At 40.2% G+C, this 19,701-nt stretch overlaps 1 protein-coding gene across 1 annotated transcript in view; it reads left to right on the top strand.

The window, feature by feature from the left end:
• Positions 1–19,701, top strand: part of FAT4 (FAT atypical cadherin 4) — a 144,861-nt gene that overhangs the window by 84,782 nt on the left and 40,378 nt on the right. Inside the window, exons 7-8 of the mRNA XM_054563375.1 lie at positions 13,798–13,978; positions 18,135–18,385. Coding sequence (XP_054419350.1) covers positions 13,798–13,978; positions 18,135–18,385 — 432 coding nt within the window. The remainder of the gene's footprint in view (positions 1–13,797; positions 13,979–18,134; positions 18,386–19,701) is intronic.

The raw sequence follows: 19,701 nt of genomic DNA, 5'->3' as shown, positions 1-19,701 counted from the left end.
AGGAGAATTTGAAAACAAATCTTCATTTCCAAAGCAGACCCAGTGATTGTCTGTATAATATGGTGAAAGTCTTGAATTGACCTTGATTTGAATTCTGGTCTGGCCTTGATTTTCTTTGTGAGTCAGACAAAATGCCTGTCTCTGTCAACCTCAGTATCTTCCTCAGTGAAATGGGGATAAGGGGAACTACAAAGTAGTGCTTTATAAGGTTAGATATGCCTATCACATAGTATAAACAATTAGTTTAATAAGAATTGTGATTCATGCATTTTAAATATTTTAAAATTCTTAGAAATATTTGTCCCGTTCCTTACTACGTAAGTATTCTTGCTAAAAGGTTATGGATTGGCTTAAAAAACATTGTTAAAAATTGCAGTTTAAGTTTCATTTTATTTATTACTACATTAGGAATTTCTTTTGTGTACCAGATATTTCTTTTTAAACTTCCAAAGAATATATTGCATAGTCAGTGTTTAACTATTTCAAAAGATCACAGATTTTGAAAATTGTAGTTTAGCTAAATTACGGTTAAGGAGGGTTTTGCAAGCTCACCAGCAGAGATAACCACCACTTCCAATTCTGCTTGTCCATTAACATGACAACACAAAAGGGACATTCCATTCCAAAAAAAAAAAAAAAAAGGGAAACTTGAAAGCAGAGAGCTGAAAGGATTGTGATAGACCTGTTAGGAGGAGCTTTCACAAGATTAGATAAAGCCTTGGTCTGAACGTGCAGACTTGGCAAAAACCAAGTCCTAGGTTCACAGAGCAAACTCTCCGTTCCTGAAGCCACCAGGCGTGATCCCAAGGATAATCGGGGACCTAGAATTCTTACTGTAAGGACAAATAATACAAGGACACCTCTAGCTTCCATAAAGGACTGTTGCCATTCCATGAGAAATGTGAAAACCAAGTTTGTGTAGATTCTGCCCAATATTGAGATGGGAGAATTATGAACTGTGGAGAGCGAAAATCTAGATAATTTAGATTATCAGTAAAATGAAGGCATTTGGGAACTTGTTGCTTAGATATAGCATCAAGGAGCTTGAGCAATATTCAGCGGCCCTGGTGCCTTAGGGCATGGTATTTTGACAGTCCTGGAAATTAGAGAATTGATTGAACTTTGTCCCAAAGCACAGATTTTTTTTTTTTAGTGCTTCTCTCTCTCTCTCTCTTTTTTTTTTTTTTTTTTTTTGAGTTGCCATGAAAGAGACTGGCATTTCTGAGGCCACTGGGGTGAAGTATTCAATTAAGTATCTGAAGATCATTTAATATGGATCATGCAGAAAGCTGAGGGAAGTCACCAGAACTCCCATGTGACTATGATTCCGTGTTCAATTCCTTTGTATATTTTTGTTGTCCTAAATAACCACTTTATGGGAAAATGCGAGCATTTTAGACACCAGGCTTCAAACTCTGCAGTTGAATCTTACACCCCAGGAATGAAGTCTCTGACAGAGGATGTCAGATCATATTCCCTGCTGTGATTTAAAAGTCAAATTGGTAGATGACATGAGAAAATTCAGAAAAATATGGCAGCTCTTAGATCCCAGATGCCATGTTATTCTCAAATTTGCAGTGCTCTGAGAACCAGGAAAATATCAAAGTGTTCTAAACAAAAAGTTTGACAGTTTTATTCCTTCACTCACAAATCACTTTTCTTTTGCTCTTTTAAAATTCTTACCTGCTGTCTGCTCAAAGAAGGGTCAGCTTTGGTAAAATGGCAGAAACTGAAGCAGAACCCTTTTTTAATCATCAGACCTCTAAATCTTTGATGATTTTTTGGAGAAAATGTTAGCATTGCACTATTACCTTATTTTTATTTGCTGACTGCATGGCTCTAGAGCAGCACATCTGGAAACTCTCTAACTGCTCCTGACTACAGTTTCAAATGAGCTACGACCACACGGTCCTATGTGTGTGGGACTGGACGCCGCATTGCTAAATACCGAAGCCAGAACAGTGTGAGAATTCTACCTCGTTTTTTTTTCCCCCTATGGGATTACATTACTAAGCGACAACTTAATGAGTTGGGACTACAACTCAATTAAAGCTATTTTATTTAACTATAATTCGAAGTACGGATGGTCCACCCTTATTCCGTATTGCTTGCTATTATTTCCTCGACATATGCGAACTGTACCGAGCAGGAATTGCTGGAGGCGATGCGTCATTCACCCCAGCGCAGCGCGGCGGGCCCCGCGGAGGACCCCGCGCTGAGGCCCCTCCTCCGAGCGCAGCGGCTCCCCTCCGCTGCCGCCCTCCCACGCCGTGGCATCTGTCCCCAAGCAGTCTTCCCCACAAGGCTGTTTCTTCCCGTTTTCTCATATGTGGAGCACATAAGATGCTGTTTTTATGTACTAGGTTGCAGGGAAAAAATCAGGGAACCCAGAGCAGCTTACTTTATGAAAAACTAATTCAGAGAATTAATTTACAAAATAGAAGTATATCTTAGAAGTAAATACATAGCTTTATAGCTAAAAAAATGTTCAAATTCCACATCTGCCATGTCCAGCAACGTGACCTTGGCAGAGTCACCTTCATGTTCATATCTATAGAACGGAAGCAACAATTCCTACTTGAAAAACTTATTGGCAGGAATAAATAAGACAGTGACTTATTGTAGTTATTAATATTATCCAACGTGTGTGCTGGACAACCCAAGCTTGGTAAGGCCAAGTAGAAGTGTTTGACTTCTATCCACCTGCCTAACCTCCATAAATAGCCTCTGTCTACGATTTCACAATTGTTAGAGGAAAACCTTGTTATCATTATCCATTCCTCTTTCTCTGTACCCGGCATTCAACAAGCCCACTTACAAGTAAGCGATGCTTCTAATAATGTAAAAACACTGGCCTGAACATACCCACTCTGCTTCATGCCCACTCCAGCCACCTGAGTCTAAGCCAGGGCTACGGTGGTAGCGTCCTCGCTGCCTGCTTTCTCCCCCTACAGACCTTCTGCAACGAGCAGCTCAGAAGCTTGAAAACTAGATAGTAGATTAGCATGCCATGTCTTGCTTAAAAATCATTCAGTGGTTTCCAAGAATAAAACCTACATTTCTTCCCACTGACCACATGGCCTTAAATGACCTGGCCTCTGTCCCCTCATCTGGCCCCTTTAAGAACGTCCCCGTTCTCCCGCCCTGGGCCCTGTGCACTTGTAGTTGTGCATTTTACTTGGTAGCCGGCTGGTTTGTTGTTGTGAGGGACAGCACATTCACGTCTCGGTCATTTGTCATTACACCTAGGTAAAATGTCTCCTCAGAGAGGACTTACCTGACCACCAGTCTAACGGTCTCGTCTCTCTCTCCTGGCACTTCCCGTCACTGTACCTTGTGATTTCTCCCCAACACTAATTGCTTCCTAAAATCATGTGCTTATAGGTATGCTGATATAATATATGTATGGTTTGTTTACCCTTTATCTATTTATTATCCTTCCATTCGAGTGTGGACTTCCTGTCTTGTTCAAAACTGAGTATCCAGAGACACTCAGAACAGAACCGGCACCTCAGCATTCATTCAACATGTATTGAATGAATGAATGATGCAGTGGGTGAAAAACAATAACTATCCAATAATCACCATCCTGTTATTTCTATGTACAACTGCTATTTCATATTCATTTACCTTACTTATATTTAGTTCATTGTTATGATTCACCACTTGCAGATTTTTCAAAGGACCTACCAAAAGAAAAACTGCCCATCTTTTTAAACCCATGGCTGGAATTCCATAAATGTTGGCTACACTGGTTGTGGTCACCCAAACTGACCCCTGCTCTGAAAAGCAGCACCAGTATTTAAGGCTCTGTGGCGCTTAGTATGATGTGATAAATTGTAGTCGCATGGAAGGACCCATTGAAGCATTTTATGGCTTTAATTCCATTTCAAGTGCTTAAAATACCATTTGAGCTATATTCTCATGACTCTGCCCTGAACTTCCTGGCTCTCGTTCAGTTCTGTTATCTATAAGATGTTTCTAGGTGAATCTCATTTCTACGCTGTGCCCTGCGGCTCACCTTCTACGTCCGCCAAATTCCCACGCACTGGTTAGCACAATGGATATACCCTGCGTGTGGTTTGGGCTTTGCACAGCTTACGTAGAGGGCCTGACTCTTTACATGAGCATAATGTGAGAAGTTTGGCTTGTCTTGATTTTTGTTATGCAAATTTTAGTGTTTAAGACACTATTTCAATAAATGGACTTCTATACAAATGATTTTTCTTGGTCTCTTAGGGAAGAAATATTTGTTTGTTTGTTTGTCTTAACTTAAGATGATCTTATATGCCCTCACCAGGAAATTCAAAATCTGTGAGCCATTAGTATCTGCCACGACTCTTTGCAGGAAGTGAATTAACAGGCCAGAACACAGGACAGCAAGCTGATTGCACAACAGAGGATGCTCCTGTTGTAGTTCAGGGTGTAAATACGGAGCTGCTTTTAAGGAGAACTGCATATGAAAAAATGACAAGTTCATGAAACCTAACTTAAAAATGATAATTGTGTAACCAGAAGACTTCTTGGCGCTAAGCCAGCTCATTTCCCTTATTTGCAGAGAAGGGACTCGAGGTCTGGAGCAATGAGGCCGCGGCCGGAGCTCGCAGCCCCGCAGTGGCTGTGTTTGTAACTCAGGGCCTGCTGGCTCTGCCTAGTGCACGTTCCCAAAGACACAGGGTTAAGAAGCCTTTTTTTCTTATTGCCATTTCTTTTGCTTTAATGAGTAAAACACTTAATGGTTATTTTTCTTTCTGCAAATAAATAACTAGATGTTTCAAAAAACAGTTTTAAGTAAAGCCAAATTAATTGGAATCAGTAATTTCAATATTGATCTTTTGCAAATAAGCTTACGTTTAGGCATCGTTGAAATGCAGTGCTAAGCAGGAGGAGACATTACAAACCCGTTAGACTTTCCAGGTGGAAGATGGTAATTGGGTTGGCTACCGCTGCCAGTTGTCATTTTGCCTGTATTAAAATCAAATCATGATGCTAATGGAACAGAGCTTGCAAGTTAAATTTGATTAGAGTCAAGGAGACTCTATGCTTCTGTGGGCTGTATTAATACATAACAGGTATCTTGATATCGTTTGGATAGAAAATATTGACAGAGCTGTCTCTTCCAGGTATTTCTCTATCACGGGTGTCCAACCCTGGCCTGGGGGCTGCATGCAGCCCAGGATGCAGGTGTAAATTTTCTTCAAATGTAATGAGATTTATTTTGTGATTACGTGTCACAATGGATTGAATGTGGGACCCAAGAAAATTCTTCTTCCAGTGTGGCGCAGAGATGCCGAAAGGTCGCACACCCCTGCCTCGATGCTGGAGACACAGTGAGGGAGGAGGGCACACCTCCCTCCTTAGAAGGGCCGTGTGTAGGCAAAGAGGCAGGCAGTACACAACCCACAACACGTAGACCAGGAGCGACGGAGGGAGATGCTGTGAAGGGAGAAACAGCGGGTTGATGGCGAGAGAGCGAGGAATCGGAGGCGTTCCAGCAGTACACAGATCGAGGACGGAACGGGAGGCGCAGGGTGGAGTATCGCCATGGAGGAGCCGGGCGGCAGGATCGAGCCTGTCACTGCCGGGGTCAGCGAGGGCGGAGGGAACGAAAGGGAGGACGAGGCTGGGAAGAGGCGCAGAGAGGCTGCACCGGCGGCCTTTAAACCGGGGTCAGCAGTTTTAATTTCATTCCGAGTGAGGAGAAGCCTTGCTGGGACTTTGAAGAGGGGAGCGACGGGGCATCTGGGAAGGGTCCGTGCGGCGGCAATGGTGGGGGGACCAAGGGCGACAGAGCTGAGGGTTCAAAGGCCCTTCCGGCTGTCCCTGCGGTAGGCGGTGGGGTGTGAAATGAGGCGACAGCGAGGAGGTGGCCTGCAGTACTTACGTATTTGGTGCGTTGAAGGTTGAGCCCCGTGGACCTGATGACGGACTTGGGGTGTAGGAAGTTAGCAAATGAGATGAGCCAGCCCGAGTCCCGGGCCGCGGGCCTGAGAAATCCGGAGATGGTGAGAGAAGAGAGTTTAGGGCAGTGTATCAATAATTATTTTTGACTCCCTATATTTCAGATATTGTGAGGTGTGCGGGGGACTGTCAGGTAGAGGGTGCGATATACAAGAGTTTAGTTCCCAGGGAGGACACTGGGGTGGAGCTGCAACTTGGAAAGTCACCCCTGTAAATGACATTCATTCTGTGAACGCTGAGTGCGCGTATGTGCCAGAGACTGTACGGTCTGATCGCGTTTAATCTCACAGCGGCCCTGTAAGTTAGATACTGCTGTTCCAATTATATGGGGTAAAAGAAAACCAAAACCAAAACCGAGTATTGGAGAAGGTGGGCAGCCTGACAGGCGCGCAGCCGTCTTCGGCAAAAGCGGGGCGAAGCCGGGTCTGCGGGGGGGGGGGGGGGGGGGGGCAGTTTCTCCACCAGCCACTACTCACTGCTTCCCACCTCGGACCTTGTCTGCCATGCATGGTTTTTATAAACCATCTTTAGAAGCCTTTCTTATTGGATTACATACTAGTTTTATGTTAAAAAGAGCATTGATTTATGAAGAAAAAAACCACCTCTCGTTTTCTGCCATTAAAACAGCTTGTAAAATAAGAATATTCATAAATTTGAAATCAGAAGAAATCTCATCAAATCAGGAAATGCATATCTAAGGCCTTATAAAGCATAAAATGCAAAGCAAATGTGAGATATTATACTAAAATATACAATCAATATGTATGATATCCACATACATGTGCACACAGCGAGTCATTTGAGCCGTGTGTATATGTGTGTTTGCATTTAATTTGGTGATGGGAGAATAATTTGTGCACATATTAAATACATCATTCTTTATCTGCTCTCAGTCTAATATACTAAAGGGATGTAGAGATATTCTGGCTATAGATTTGGCCAAAAGGTTTAGTTATGAAGTGTCTATGTGTCAGCGTAATTAATTGGTCTGAGGGGAAAAGTTCAGTTATTAGCATTTCTAATTAAGGGCATTTATCATCTGACTGAAAAAGGAAATAAACTTCATTCTTATGCAGGGATTGGAAATTACTTTTTAATGGAGGGGAAACATGATGCTTTTGCAAAAGTTAATTCTAAAAGCTAAAAGGGCTAACCATCACGCTTTACTTTTTTGGTGAGGAATGGTGACATTTTGAATTAATACTGTCTGTCACATTGTTCAGCCGGGAGGGCATCGCCCTGCAAATAGCTCTATAATCCAGAGAGAGGTCAGAAGTGTGGACTATGACATTTTACATCTGAAGACAGTTGGTTTTTGTCACTAAGATTGCATTTGTCACTATTATTTGTGGGAAAATGTTGGCAAAGAGCTTGCCTTGTCTATTTTGATGAACATGTTTAATAAGAAAAACTACTGGAAGACTTTTCATAGGCACTAATGATTCCATAAATCAGATCATGTTAAGGTTACCTTCAATTTCTGCAAATTAAATGCATTTAACGTGCTTCCATATTTGAGTCTAGCAGTTTTGGTTATTTCCAGTGTAGTTGTAAAACATTTTTTCACAATTTACTGGTGTAGCAGGCTCTTTATTCAGCGATTGGTGATTCAAGCAGCCTCGAATCTAGCAAATAGAAAGAAGCTTTGAGAACCATGCGAGGCCAAGAGGTTTGTACAGACCAAAGGGGCAGGAACAAGGAAGCAGCAGTGGACTTTTGCTGATTGGGGAAAGCAAAGCTCCTTTCCTTAGTGCAGCAAAGGGAAGGCTTGGAGCAGGTTAGGGAATTGTGCTGAGCAAGCAAGTGCTGATTGGTTGGCCCAGGGCGCCCTTTTCTGAGAGAGCTGAGCACAGAAACTTTGTTAGGCTCTGATTTGCTGACATGGGGCTTCGTGTGCGCGACTCCATGGTGGGCCTAAACTGCTTAGTTTAACAGAGAATATTTGTCTCAGATGGAAAGTTTGTTTCCAGACTGACAAGTGGTGGTTATTTTACTTTCCTTTATTTCTGGTAAGACTTTGTACCATATATATTAGTGAGATAAGTATTAGAAACCATTTCTATAAATTATTTTCTTTAAATCAGCTACTCTTTAGTAGGAAAAAAATTTGTCTACATGGAATTTCATTTGTATATTCAAATAAAAATACAATAAACGATGTTACTTCCAAAATTCTATTTAATAAGGGCTAGAATTGCCATCATGTTGCATAGAATTAAAAGTTGATAAAATAATTTCATTTTACTCTTCATTTACTTCATATAGGCTATAAATCTGAGTACACCAAGGAAACCCAACTGTGAAATAAAAATAAAATTTTTGCAATATTAATAACTTTATGTTACCTAAAAGATAAACATTAAATATTATAGACAATAATACTCTCACAGTGAAAAATTATTTTTCAAAAGTCCCTTAATTTTATCCTGTTAAAACTTTATCATTTTTGTAGCCTATTTCGATAAGGATTCCATAAATATATAATTTCATATTTTCACTAAATAGGCAGAAGGCAGGTTGTGTTTAGAATTTGGTGGTGTCATCTGTGTTTCAGGGTATTAATGCGTTGAGTTTTATTTTTAATGTCCTCTAAAGAGTAATTTCTGTGACTTTTTATGAAGATAAAATAGGTAGTCAACATTATGTATTACTTCATGCACTTAAGAATTGTGTTGAACTCCACATAACATAAAATGTACCATTTAAACTATTGTAAATGCACGGTCCAGTGGCCTTCAGCAGCCACATTGCCAAGCAGCTTTCCAGAGTCATTTTCATCACATCAGTAAGCAGTTTCTGTAGTTTTACTTGTCACCTCTGTTCTACTTAAGCATTTATATTAAAGAAATAGATTGTTTTCATCAAGATTCTTTCAGAAATCATTAAACAATCAAGTGGTACTTAAATGTGTATACATGTACCTAATTCATATAGACATATCTGTAGAACTAATTAGTTGTAACAAACTACATTATAAAGTTGAATTTTCAAAATACGAAGCTGCTGGTTATATTTAAAATATTCCATACTTACCTTGTACATTTTCTGGATATTAACATCATCGATGTTAAGATAGAATGGCTGAATTTCAGTATATTTTCAGTGGATTGCTTACTGTGAGAAAAACACGTTTACTTCTTGGGAAAAAAAGAGACAATACTTTATTACAACAAACAAAACCAGTCAGGGGAACCCATTTACCAAATGTTTGATGTCAGGAATGAAATTGGCCTTTTTGCAAAGCAAGAGATTTCAGCTAAGCAAAAAATCCTATTTCTGCTGAATGGTTTTTCATGTTTTAGGGAAGTATGTTTAATTTATAGGATCTAACATGAAAACATGTAATTTCTTGCAGTTTGAACTGTAGTCATTTAGCTCATTCATTACACTTATTAAAAATGTATTTTCTCCTGGAGCAGTTGCCTGGAACTTTTTTCTTTTTAAAATTTTATTTTAAATCTTCTTGAACTGTGTTCATTGATGTACTTGAGCTTACTAAGGCACCGATGTTAAAAGGCAATACTAGTGTGATCATTTCTCAAATTCAAGAACATAAGAGAGGACTCCAGCACAGCTTGGAACTACCCACAATATCATGGACAACTGGGAGATTAAGCTGTAAGCGGTCTTTCTCTGTGTGCTCATACGTGTGTATGTGTGCGTGTGTGTGTGATTTGTCAATGCACGCAAAAAATGGTTTTCAGAATTTTCTGTACTCTTTGCTATTTATTCTAAAAATTTCAAGAGGTTCCTAACCATTTACCCATTTTTAATATTTATATATATCCATAGTATATGCACATATACATATATACACAATACATATAATTTTGTACACTGAAATTTTATATTTATTTTATCTTCTGACTTTAGTTGCATTCCACTGCACTCTCCTAGCCTCTCCAATTCTAGATTTCTGAGACCTTGACCTTATATTTCTTTTGCATTTTCCAGTCTTTGCACTGGCTCACTGTCCTCTGCCAGGAGTCTGTTTGCATCCTGCCTCTTTTTTCCTGACTGCATCTGGTTCTCATAAATAATCCCAGATGAAATTGAGCAATCTTGCCCTGTTACGCCACTACCTATATAATTCATCATTATCAGCTCTATCCAAGCTCAACGTTGGCCCCTAGTATTCGGATTCTTCTCAGGGGATTCAGGATTAATTGGGACCCTCTGTGTATAAGTAGTCAGCTATCTCCAAAATGTTGACCTTTGTCTGCGATCTTGTTCTCTGACTCTAGCCTTTGGCTGAGGGCTATATCCCAGATGTAAATTTCCAGAAGTGTTCGGCTCTTTGAACTTTGAGCCATGTAGTTACTAGAACAGATTCCCATATATAGAATCAAAGGGAAAGTTAATGTAGATCGAGGACAGGGCCCAATGGAATGCATTATGGGTTTAGAGGCATGAGTTAAACAGAATTATTCCTGCTTTTAATTAGCTTACAACCTAGTAGAGGATATAGCAGAACAATATAACAACAACAACAACAATAAGAGTAATAATAGTAAGTAAAACACCTGCAATGATTGGCATAATGTTATCGGAGCTGAATGAGCAGAGGAGAGATTTTTTTTAGTTCAATATTGGCTCTCTGTCTCCTCTGGCTGAATGCAAATGACTTGCTTAAATTCTTTGTCTCAAGTTGTTCATTTGAAAAAATTAAGTAATAATACCTACTTCGTGGAAATTGCATACTAAATGAGTAACACATATATAAAATAATCATACATGTATCTGGTATCAAATAAATGTTCAATTTTTATATATATAGATAAATATGTATGTATACATGTACATTTACTATGTATTTCCATTTCTATATAAATATATGGGCTAAATTTACAGAGAATAATTATGGTTTCAGTTTTTGACATATGAATGTTGGGCCCTTTGTTAACGTACAAAGAGAGACAACAAATAGTCACTTGGACGTGTCAGCCTAGAGCCAGGAGAAAGTTCTGGAGTGAAGATAAAGTAATAGTAAGCATTACACAGTACTTCACATGCGATATAACAAAAAAAAATAATGTTGGGAACCAGCAACATAAGCTCCTTAGACCATTCCTTCACATAGGAAGAGGAAAGGCTCAAAAAGAGGCAAACAGAAAATCAACAACAAAGGCTTCATCACTCAGCTCCCAGATAGGAGGACGTCCTTCCTCTGTGAAGAGTGCTGCAGCGATGAGACTTGCTCTCTAAAATCAAGGGGTGTTCTCACTGCGCCCCTGGACTGTATCCCCCTGCTTAGTGCCGGGGACCAGGACTGCAGAGCGCCTGCTCTCGGGTGGGCGAGTCGGGGGCTGGAGCGGAGTCAGGGATGGTCGGCCCTGCCCCCTTGCACCACAGGGAAAAGTCCTGTAGGCAGAACTCACACTTGTGATGTGTTAAATCTCAGTAAAAGACTTAGAGATTTAGTCTTCGTTAGGTTTTCCTGGTAAAACTGAAAAAAAAAACAAAAAACCAAGACTGCGTGCACATCTCCTCAGGCGACCGGAAAGCGAGGCCGTGGCAGAGGCAGTGCCTGGGTTTATTCATGACCAAAGAAGGGGAGGGCTGACGTGAGGAGCCCGCCTGCTCGGAAGTGGGTTGTGGCAGTTAATGAGGGAAGAAGGGGGTCTGGGGTGGCGCCATGCTTTAGAGGAGGCCCCTGTGGGTGTGGGGTCACCTGTTGGGCTGCTTCTCCAGCCAGAAGCTTTTGTGTCATTGGTGTACCTTTAAAATCGTCTGGAAAAATGAGCTGTCCTCTGGTATGAACACAGCGAGACTGACCTTGCTGAATATTTTCATGGGTAAACACTTTTTTTTGCTTACTAATTCAGAAAATACATCACCAACAATATTTATATAGTTTATAGACAAAGAAAGAAATCACATGTTCCTGACCAAATGCATTAGTCACCATTTCATGTTGGTTTTCCATAAATGTGTCATCAGACACTTTAGAATATCAAAGACACAATCGTTGCTTGGCAGTTGTTGGGTTATTTCTTAACAAGTCGGAGCGTAGCTGATCAGAGAGCAGTGCGTATATCAGACACGGTCAAGTGGTCTTTAAGCTTACTGTAAATTTAAAAATTTTGCCCTTTATCATTAACAGTTTGACATGTCTTCCACACAGCTGTGGAATTTTCCAGAGCTAAATGCCCGTATATTTATACTTCAAGGGAATCATTAAGAGGAAAGGATGATTCAAAATGTTTTCCTGAGTAATATCATTAGAGCGTCAAGTCAAAAGTTTTGTGGGACAACAAACATCCTGAGAACTATGACACAGAAATTTGTTAGATTAAAAACGGATCTTTTTCATAGGACAATGTTCCATTTTTTGTGTGTTCACAAGTAGAAAAAATGAGAAATGCAGAATACATTTTGGATGTGCCAGCATTATCCTAAGCACATTACATTCCCTCCATACTTCTCTGGCATAGGTTCTAGTCTCCTTATTCCCGTTTTATGGACAAGGCCACGGAGTCAGTGAATAGAGGAGTGTTGGTACAAGAGACGACAGGGCCCCACGTCCCCCCACCCTTTGCCTCTGAGACCGTGCCGCGGCTCCCTCCCCTCTCAGGTCACCCTGTGTGCCTCGCCTTCCCGTGACATTCCCTTTTGCTCATGCAAATGCACAGATGTCCTTTAGTTAAATTTTTTTCCCTCACTCAACCAGTGTGAGAAATACTAACGTGATTCAGATCATTAATTTCCATTTTGCCGAATTGTATATAATTAAACACACATTTAAGAGATTTAGGCCAACCATTGGCCATTAATAATACCCCTGAAAATACTGATTTTAGGGTTAACAGGCGCCTTGTGAGGAATTCAAAATCTGTGGTGGGATTATTGTCTTCAGTTGGCCCACAAACTTCAACCGGCATGTAGCTGGGCTTCCTCACGTGGGCTTTTCTTCTGGGTCGTGCCTGGTGCTGTTCTCTGGGCTCAGCTTGTCCAGGGTCCAACAGAAGTGAAAGTTGGAAAATGATCTTGAAGACACAACTAAAGGCAGATGATTTGCCTTTGAGTCGGGGGACAAAGTGCAGAATCTAAGCAAAGATGACATCTGATCTTTACCACGAAGCATCTGCCAACTTTGTGTAGTATGGACAGTATAGCCAAGGTTCTGTTACATGTTAGATTTTCACTATGTGTGGATATCAGAGCTGGAGCAGGAAATAAACATGAATTGTTTCACATTTATGTTAAATATGAAATAAACGCAATAAAAAATTATTGCAAGTCAGCTCACTGACATAATGTTATTTCCAGAAAGTGGGAGATTACAGTTTTGAAATATGACTGGAAGCTGCCTTTTTTTCCTACAAACAAAGCTGAAGTACAGCAACGGTGACTTCAAGACCTCAGGAGCCCTGTTGCAATGTTTGACATTGACATCGAAAGTCACAGCTAGGAATTCAGTTCTTAACATGCCTTTGTTTACACTTTGTTAAGCGGGCCAGCTATTCCGTGCTCATGGGTATTCTCCAAATCTGGTTTGGGTTATTTTAATGTGATTTCAGAGAAACCAGTGGTGCCTCTTTTGTGGTGTTTAAATGATATTCTTGTGTTCCATACTGTCGAATCAGCACCTTCAAAATAGAGTAAGAAGTTGAAACTCTTTTTGTGCAGCCTCACTAGGAAAGACCTGAAATACTAATTCATAAAGAAAAAAAAATTTTGTCACATAATTAAAAATGAATCACTTGCCTATGTTGAGAAATTTAAGATGTTCCTAAATTCTCTTCGGTAGCACTGTCTACAGCTAGTTATTAAAGTTGGTATTCTTTTTGTTCCCGTAAGCATTAAGACATGATTTTTTTTTTTTTTTCCTTCTAGGATCCCCTGCCCTGACTGGAACTGGAACAATCAACGTCATTGTAGACGATGTCAATGACAACGTCCCCACTTTTGCCAGTAAACTGTATTTCACCACCATTCCCGAAGACGCGCCCACCGGGACAGACGTCCTCCTGGTGAACGCCTCCGATGCCGACGCTGCGACAAACGCGGTGATCAGGTGTGTGCACTTGTCCTTGCCCGTGCGGCTTATTCTTCTTAGGGAGCATTAGTGTTTGGGCCAAGTGAATACAGTGCTTCATTTCACCAGAAATGCCAAAACAGTAGCACCTACCCTATTGTGGTTGTCTATTGTTGAATTGACAACGGTGCCTAAAGTGAGGATCAAAACAATAATGATTTTATTTATTGTTTCTAATTGCAGTGCAGCTAATCTGACACTTCTAGGCATCAGTTTTCTTACCAGTGGATGAGGTGTAATGATGATAATAAAACTGACTCTACAGAGTTATTGTGGGGATAGAAAAACCATTTAAGTGAACTACGTAGAATAGTGCCTGGAACAAAAACCTACTCAGTACCCTCGCCCCCCGGTGCTGTCCTCACCCATCCAGGGGGCCTTTCCCTCCGCATGCCCTCTGTTGGTGCTCAGTACGTTCAGGGAAACGTGGAAGGGCTGTTCTACCCGCTGTAGTGTGACAGTCTGGTAAACCTTCACCTGCCACACCGAGGGGACACCCTCCACAGATGGCACGGGGAGTGTTGGGGATCAGGAGTGGGCCAGTGCTCTGGTCCCCGACGTTTCAGTTCCTGAGTGTGACGCTGCATGTCCACAAAATCAATCCCCACATCATACAATTGCTAGAATAAGTGTTAGGGTGATGGTCCGTTTTCCTCTAGTGAAGGTCAGTTTCATGCTAAATGCTGTCCTCTGTTTGGGAGCAATGGAGGTCAATGGGAAGTGGACCTGGAAAATCCTCTTCGTATTTTCAGAATGCTTTACCGACTGCTCCTGGTAGGGCTGGTGTGATTTTTGTTTTTTTATTTGATAGTATGCATTTTGGTTGGCTGGTTGACTGGTTGGATTTTCTTCCGATAATTTCAGAGAATTAACTTCACACTTTTACATTCATTAAAATCTGTAGAACACATCTTCAAATGATGCTGTTATACATTCACATAAAATAAAAATTGGCATTATTTTTATCCTGTAAAAATTATTAAATTCACTTTTAAAATAACTTAGGACAGTTACAGTTATTATACCTCAAATTAAAATATTTTCATAGATAAAGTAAGTAGTTATGCCAACCGAAACCTTCTTTATCTGTCCTGATAGCTTTTTAGTGGACTATAATGCACTTTTGCATTAGGTGTTTATCACTCCTTGCTATTCATGGAATCCAAAAGAAAATCCATTCTTTCTTCTGATTAACAGAACTATTTTATATTAATTTTAGATTGCCTTTTTAAATACTATATATTTAATTCAGTTACCTAATTCCCAGTGGGCTCTCTAATAATAGCACAACCCTCTATGTGTCATAGACTGTTAATTTCCTTTATGGTCTGCCATGATCTTGGACACAGCAGCTATCCAACAAATATTTATATTGTTCTTTCTAGTCACTTGATTAAGCTGTACATTTTTATGGGTGGCGCACATGCTTTGAATTACATACTTTACTTCATTTTTAATATTTTACTCTTCTAATAAGCCATCCGGCCTTCATTCCTAGCCTATATGTAGTTTATATCTTTGTTTCCTAGACATCCATTCCAGAACTTAGCTTCTATAGATGTGTATCCCCTCTTCTCCCAACAAGCCACACGTCCATTCAGACCTCAGTTCTAATTCTTTTAGGTCACAACACTGGACAAAGTCACAAAATAATTGATAAGATCAACATTCAAAGGCAAATCTCTTACTCTGTGCTCTAATCCCAGCCCACTGGAGTTCCCCGTAGCATTTAATTCAGCAGCTTGCAGTTCTCTCTTGGATTTCAAGCGAGCTCTTCCCTGGATCCTGTCTTCATCTCTGCAGAAATGCTCTGATTATCTTGTATTGGGATCTGGTTCCTTCATTTACCTCCCGCGACTGGGACAGCCACGCTAGTGTCTTGAAGCTTCAGTACATCCATCAGTAAAAGTGGAGATAAGAATTGCTACTTTAAAATTTGTGAGTTGAAATTAGTGTTTTGTTTCAAGTTAAAATAAGTTTAACATTAAGTTTCTAAGTATTTAGTTGCAAACCAACATAAACGGTGTTTTTTAATGAATGCAAGTGAGTAATGAATAGTTTTCAGAGGAACTACTAGGAGTCTGGGCATATTACCTTGGTGGTCTGACTGTGTATACTGCCACGTGAGTTTCTGCCATCTCTTTATTTTTTTTTTGAACTTACAAGTAAAATTTGCCTGAAACTTGTATTATAGATACCATGAGATATTCCAGAGTGCCTCTTATTTAAAATATACTTTTGGTATACTTGAGACGCAAGTGAAGTCCAGAAAAAAAACCACTTAATAACCACTTTAATTTTTAAGTTAGTAAATATATTACCTATTTTTAAATAGATAGTCTTATGGACTATAGCATGTACAACAGCATAGAATAATAAAGAATAAGAGTTTACAGGACAAGATTCCCTTCTGGACTATGTACTTGAACCTGGACCAGGGCTCACACCGTTTGCCATTCCACACATTCTTTTTTCCTAACATATCTCAGTCTTGTCATATATAAATGATTCCAATCCAAACTTGCATGCATTTTTCATCATTTTTATTTTTATTTGTGAATGTTTGAAAGAACACATACTGATTGAACTCTGATACTTGCTGTCATAAAGCTATAAGAGGGTTGGTGGCACCATGAATTGCTTTTTTTTTTCCTATTAAGTTATTTCGTGATTTTTATATCCACTGATAGAAACAAGATTTCCGAAAATGAAATCACACAATTTTCATAATCTAGGTTCCTATACATTTTCTCACAAAGATCAGGGGGTTTGATTATTTCATGAATGCTCAATTTCTAACTTTAAGAATTCATTTACGAACTTCTGATGTTTTTATTTAGATAAGGGGAATAGATACCTTCGACTGTGTAAGGGCAGTGGTTATGAAAAGGAACTTCTGGTCCAGAAAATAGATCCGGTGCTGTTCACATTCACTCCTGACTCCGGCACCTGAGTGTCTGGAGGCCTCAACAATCTGAGAGATACCCAGTATTTATCAATATTGAAATGATCGCTCAACCAAACACCATCGCTACTCTTTTTTTCATTTTGCTATCATTTTTGTCTTTATATTTTTTAAAATACCAGCTCCCCAACAGTTTATTATTTGTCTAAAAAAAGGATGAAAATGCTGAAATGTGTCTTTTAAACTGTGAGCCCAATGGGAGGAATTTTCACTCTGCTGGCTGCAATGTGGGTTTCTTCCTGCTGTTCCTCTTAGACACGTGCTGTTGCTATGATGTTAGGAACGCAAACCAAACTATAGAAACGTGCCCTTAATTCCAACAGGGCCATTTCTTTGTTGATGTAAAGGAGGATGCTTTTAAACACTTCTGTTTCTTTGCTCCCTCCAACGTTAAACATGATGGACCCCAGCCAATATTTGAACCGTCAAGGGTAGGAACGTCTTCCCTCACTGATCTCTCGGGAATATGCGCAGGTAGCTTTCCTCTTCAGGAAGAAGAGAGGCGCTGCCCCCGGGGGCACCTCCTCTCGGGGAGCCAATCTGGTTAGTGTCAGCGTGTCCATGAAGATGTCGTTTCTCTCCTTACGAGAAAGCCAGGCAGCATGGCCGCGGGAGGAATGATGAATGAGAGAATTAGTAACTAGGAATGTCTCTGTATAAATAATCAGTTCTTCAGTTGTTCTGGATAGTCAGTATGTATCCAGTACAGTGTTTTGTCTTGAAAGAATACCACCTTCAACTGCTCTCCTCTGGGACATTATGGCATACAGCAGAAAAATAATTTGGGGATTCATTTAACAGATGTTCATCCATGATCCTGGCCATTAACTGCAATGTGAGAGCAATGCCCTGATTTATGCTTTCTGGCTCGTCTATTTAAAACACAGGGGTCTTCTGGGTACATTTTGGGGTCTGGCATGATTTAAGCAGCCCCCAGACCTTGTAAAGACCTGCTTGAGGTCGTTGGACGTCTCACAATAAAGACTGTCAGGGTGATATTCATGTAAAATTGGAAATATTTATCTTCTAGCCATAGTCTTTAATTGTTGTGTGATCTTGCTTGTCCTTTCTCTGCATTTCTGCCTGAGTTTTTAAGTTACAGTAAATAGACTCCATATTATTATAACTAGAAGGAGTATGCCTATGTCTGCTTTCTGCTCTCTGCTCTAGTTATAGGATCATCGGCGGAAACTCCCAGTTCACCATCAACCCCTCCACAGGGCAGATCATCACCAGCGCGTTGCTAGACAGGGAAACAAAGGGCAACTACACGTTGGTTGTGGTTTCCACGGATGCTGGGTCCCCGGGGCCTCTCTCCAGTTCCACCAGTGTGCTCGTCACTGTGACTGATGTCAACGACAACCCGCCCAGCTTTCAGCATCACCCGTATGTCACGCACGTCCCGTCCCCTACTCCTGCAGGTAATCAAACCAACGCCAAGGCCGTGGGTAAATGGAATCTGCGCAGGGGGCGTGTCCTGTGAAACACACACCTGAGTTTTACATGTGTATCTTTGATGTAGGCGAAGTTGGCGAGTCCTCTAAAATTCTACTCATTTTTGCCTAATGAAATTAAAGGAACACTGAATCTTGGAAATGAATTCTTTCTTGACCAGTGTGTTTTATTTAAGACTTTGTAATTATTACATCTTTCCTAGTAGTATTTCTTAATATTACTTGTATATTGTTAAATAATTCAAATAGATATCACTTTGTAGTCAGGGAGGGTTCTGCCTAGAGATACAACTTGTGTTTAAGTTCCCTGACACAAGGGACATTATCCCTCTCTCTATTTTTTCCATGCTATATCCTAGCACCTGAAACATTATCTGGAATTAATAAGAATTCAGCTACATTCATTTGTGGGAAATGAATATTTTACTTCAATGCTTCATAGATTTTCAAAACTGTTTAATGAATGAAAACTTCTAAATAATGATTATCATTAATGTTATTTTATTACAGTTTTGAGGGATGCAGATTTGTTTGCCAGTAAGTTTATGGAGCCATTAATTAACAAACTACTTTCATGTCGACAATATGTATTTATCGTGCTGCATCTCTTTGAAATTTAATTTGGTTGCATTTGTTTGTTTGCAAAGAATGGCACACTCTCTTAATAACTGCCCAAGTCTTCTGCCATCTGCAATTTTTGAGATGACTTTTCAAACAGGAATATACATAAACAAAAATCACAATTCACTTAATCTTCCTTGCTTTAAGATAGTTTTAATTAGGAGAAAAAAAATAAATGGATCTAGGATTCATCTTCTCACTGATCTTTGATCTAGTCACTCACGAATGTCTAATTATTACCAAGTGAAGGTATAACATGCATATATTTTTGCCAACTCTCTATCACAGTCAGAGCTCCCCAGCGACAGCCTGCAGCTGAGACAGTGCTGGCAGGCAGGACCCTAACTGCATCCAGCAGAGCAAAGTGAGGGGCGCTGGGGCATCTTCTCCTCGGTGGGCATAGTTAATCGGAATCACTGGCTTTTTTTTTTTTTAATGAAAGACTTTTCAGTTTTGTCACAAACCCTTCTGTAGGGCTGGGAGCACAGGTTTGGGAAAGGTTTCTGAATGAATATATCAAAAACATGTCCCTCTGGCAACTTTTCTGCATATTTCTACCACAGCCTGTTCTGTTGGCGCTCGTCCCAAGCACTGACTGTTGGAATCCACACTGGGTCCATTCTTTCTCAGTTCTTATTTCTTACTATTTTTTAATTGCTCTA

This window comes from Pteronotus mesoamericanus, unplaced genomic scaffold (assembly GCF_021234165.1).
Source record: "Pteronotus mesoamericanus isolate MK-2021 breed Mesoamerican mustached bat unplaced genomic scaffold, CSHL_Meso_final contig_163, whole genome shotgun sequence".
In the NCBI taxonomy this organism is placed as follows: Eukaryota; Metazoa; Chordata; class Mammalia; order Chiroptera; family Mormoopidae; genus Pteronotus; species Pteronotus mesoamericanus.
The sequence above is the reverse complement of the archived record's forward strand: the minus strand, read 5'-3'. Positions and strand labels throughout refer to the sequence as shown.